Genomic DNA, 2,086 nt, shown 5'->3' with positions numbered 1-2,086 from the left:
GGCTGGGCTGCGGTGCCTCCGGTCACCGGCTGAGGGGACGGTGCTGGGAACGTGCTGCGCTGTTTACACTTGTCTAGCAGCTGGTTTGGACACGGTTCAGCTGTCTGTGAACAGGGACAGAGACCTTGTGGGAGAGACCAAGAGGAGCTGCTCACCTTCAGCAGTTGCTGAGATGAAATGCGGTGAAAAACGAGCATTTACGGAAGCTACCGCTTTACAAGCTCGCACGTCCTACCCTTTCAGCTACCCATCAACTGCTGGGGGTGCTCGCAGAGGGTGAACGAGCAGGACACAGGGGCACTGGAATTAGATGGTGTTTAAGGTGCCTTCCAACCCAAACCATTCTAGGACTTGTATTTCTCCTGTTTATGCCAGTATCGGACTCTGCTTGGAGTAAACACAAGAGTAGGAACAGCCCTAAGACTAAGCTTAATCCCGTGTGCTTAAAAGCCCCAAAAGAATAAAGTATTCAGCTGTAAAAACTGCATAATCACCATCTTCCTGAAGTAAGAGCCCGAGCATCTTTGTCTTCCACATCGCCCAGCCCTGAGCACACCAAGAAATGAACTCGGGGAAACGTCATTCACACACTGTGGATAAGATAAAGTCTTAGTACCAGCTGCAGGAACAGCACAATAGAGAGATAAACGTATTGCTTTGTCGGGGGCAGGAGCTTGAGACTGTCAGCTGAAAGGGAAAAGTAAGATAAAGGAACCGGTCAGGTATTTGGACTGCGAACAGTAAAGCTTGTTCACTTAAAGCCACAGGGTTTGTCACATACTTCAGTAACTTCACTACTAGCAGTTGTTTTTACATCATCTTCAGGTATTAAATGGTCTTGTTTCTATTAATTTATTAATACTAATCAATAGCAGAACTACAGCTGATTAAGTAGATAATTTCAATCACAGAACAGCCCAGGCTGGAAAGGACCTTGAAAGATTGGTCCAACCTTCCATGGGAAGGGACCCAGCTGAGGCCTTCTGGCTCCATGTCCTGTCACATCCCACAGCTGGGAACACCCCTGGGGAGGTTGTTCCTGTGACCGACTGTTCTCATGGAAGAAAAATCCCTTTCTTGCATCGTGATGAAACCTCTCTTGGTGCAGTGTGTACCTGTTGGGGGTGCAGGGTGTACCTGTTGTCCCTTGGCTCCTGCATGGGGCTCGTGCTGAAGAACGAGCCTCTGCACAGGGGTCGAGGTCCACGCGCAGCCCTGACCAGCAGCCAGCTCACACAGTGCTGGGCAATACCGAGTCATGGGCTGTTTGCCTTTCACAGATAGCAAGGATAAAGCAGCTGCCAGTGATGGAGAGACAAACGGAGCAGGGAGGTGTTATTCCAAGTCATCTCCAGCTGAAGGCACCCCTCGCTATGTCAGTTACCCTGAGAAATGCAGAAACAGAGAGGCTGGAAGTGCTCCGAGGTGAAAGCATCTGAGCAGACAGAACTTTAGCCTGATTAGCTCCCTGGACGGAGCGAACCAGACCCAGAGTTGATGCTGCTCACCTTCAGCATCCTAAGATACACGAGATTTCACACAAAGTCAGAGGGCAAAGTTTATTAGACAAGACTTATCTCCTCCTCAATACCATTCTAGTCATGTGGAGATGCTTAGCAACACCACAGCGATAATACAGCGAGACAACAACATCCATATTAACTTAATTACTGGTCGTTTTCATAGTCAGCGGGGTTCTTCCTCTTCAGTCTCTCAAACTCTTGGGTCCCCCAGGAATACAGGAGATAGGCTGCCGCGAAGGCTGGAAGGGAAAGGGGAGCGCTCACAAGCTGCACTGCCGCGGGCACCTCTGCGACAAGGAACCGCTGCACAGAGCCTCCCCCGTCCCCAAAATGACGACGATGAGGGGGAAGAGGGTAAATGAAGGAGGGGTTCGGCGCCGCTGTACTCACGGGGCACCACCTTGAAGACCTGGGAGCTGAAGCGGCGCCACGCGTTGGGCACCCCGTGCGAGAAGACGTTGGGGAAGGCGCGCTGCTCGAAGGGCGACAGGCTGTAGGTGATGATGTGGCGGACCCGCGCCAGGTTCCCGAAGTGAAGGCCCATGGCGCTGCCGGTCACCTTC

General features: G+C 51.8%; 1 protein-coding gene across 1 annotated transcript; it reads right to left on the bottom strand.

Moving 5' to 3' along the window:
• Window positions 1–1,667: 1,667 nt before the first annotated feature.
• LOC104405862 (cytochrome b-c1 complex subunit 8) lies at window positions 1,668–2,067 on the bottom strand. The gene is made up of 2 exons (XM_010014704.1): window positions 1,914–2,067; window positions 1,668–1,762 (listed from the first exon to the last, which is right to left on the bottom strand). The coding sequence occupies exons 1-2, from the start codon at window positions 2,065–2,067 to the stop codon at window positions 1,668–1,670; spliced, it is 249 nt and encodes an 82-aa protein (XP_010013006.1).
• Between the last annotated feature and the right edge of the window lie 19 nt (window positions 2,068–2,086).

This window comes from Nestor notabilis, unplaced genomic scaffold (assembly GCF_000696875.1).
Source record: "Nestor notabilis isolate BGI_N333 unplaced genomic scaffold, ASM69687v1 scaffold10175, whole genome shotgun sequence".
In the NCBI taxonomy this organism is placed as follows: Eukaryota; Metazoa; Chordata; class Aves; order Psittaciformes; family Psittacidae; genus Nestor; species Nestor notabilis.
The sequence above is the reverse complement of the archived record's forward strand: the minus strand, read 5'-3'. Positions and strand labels throughout refer to the sequence as shown.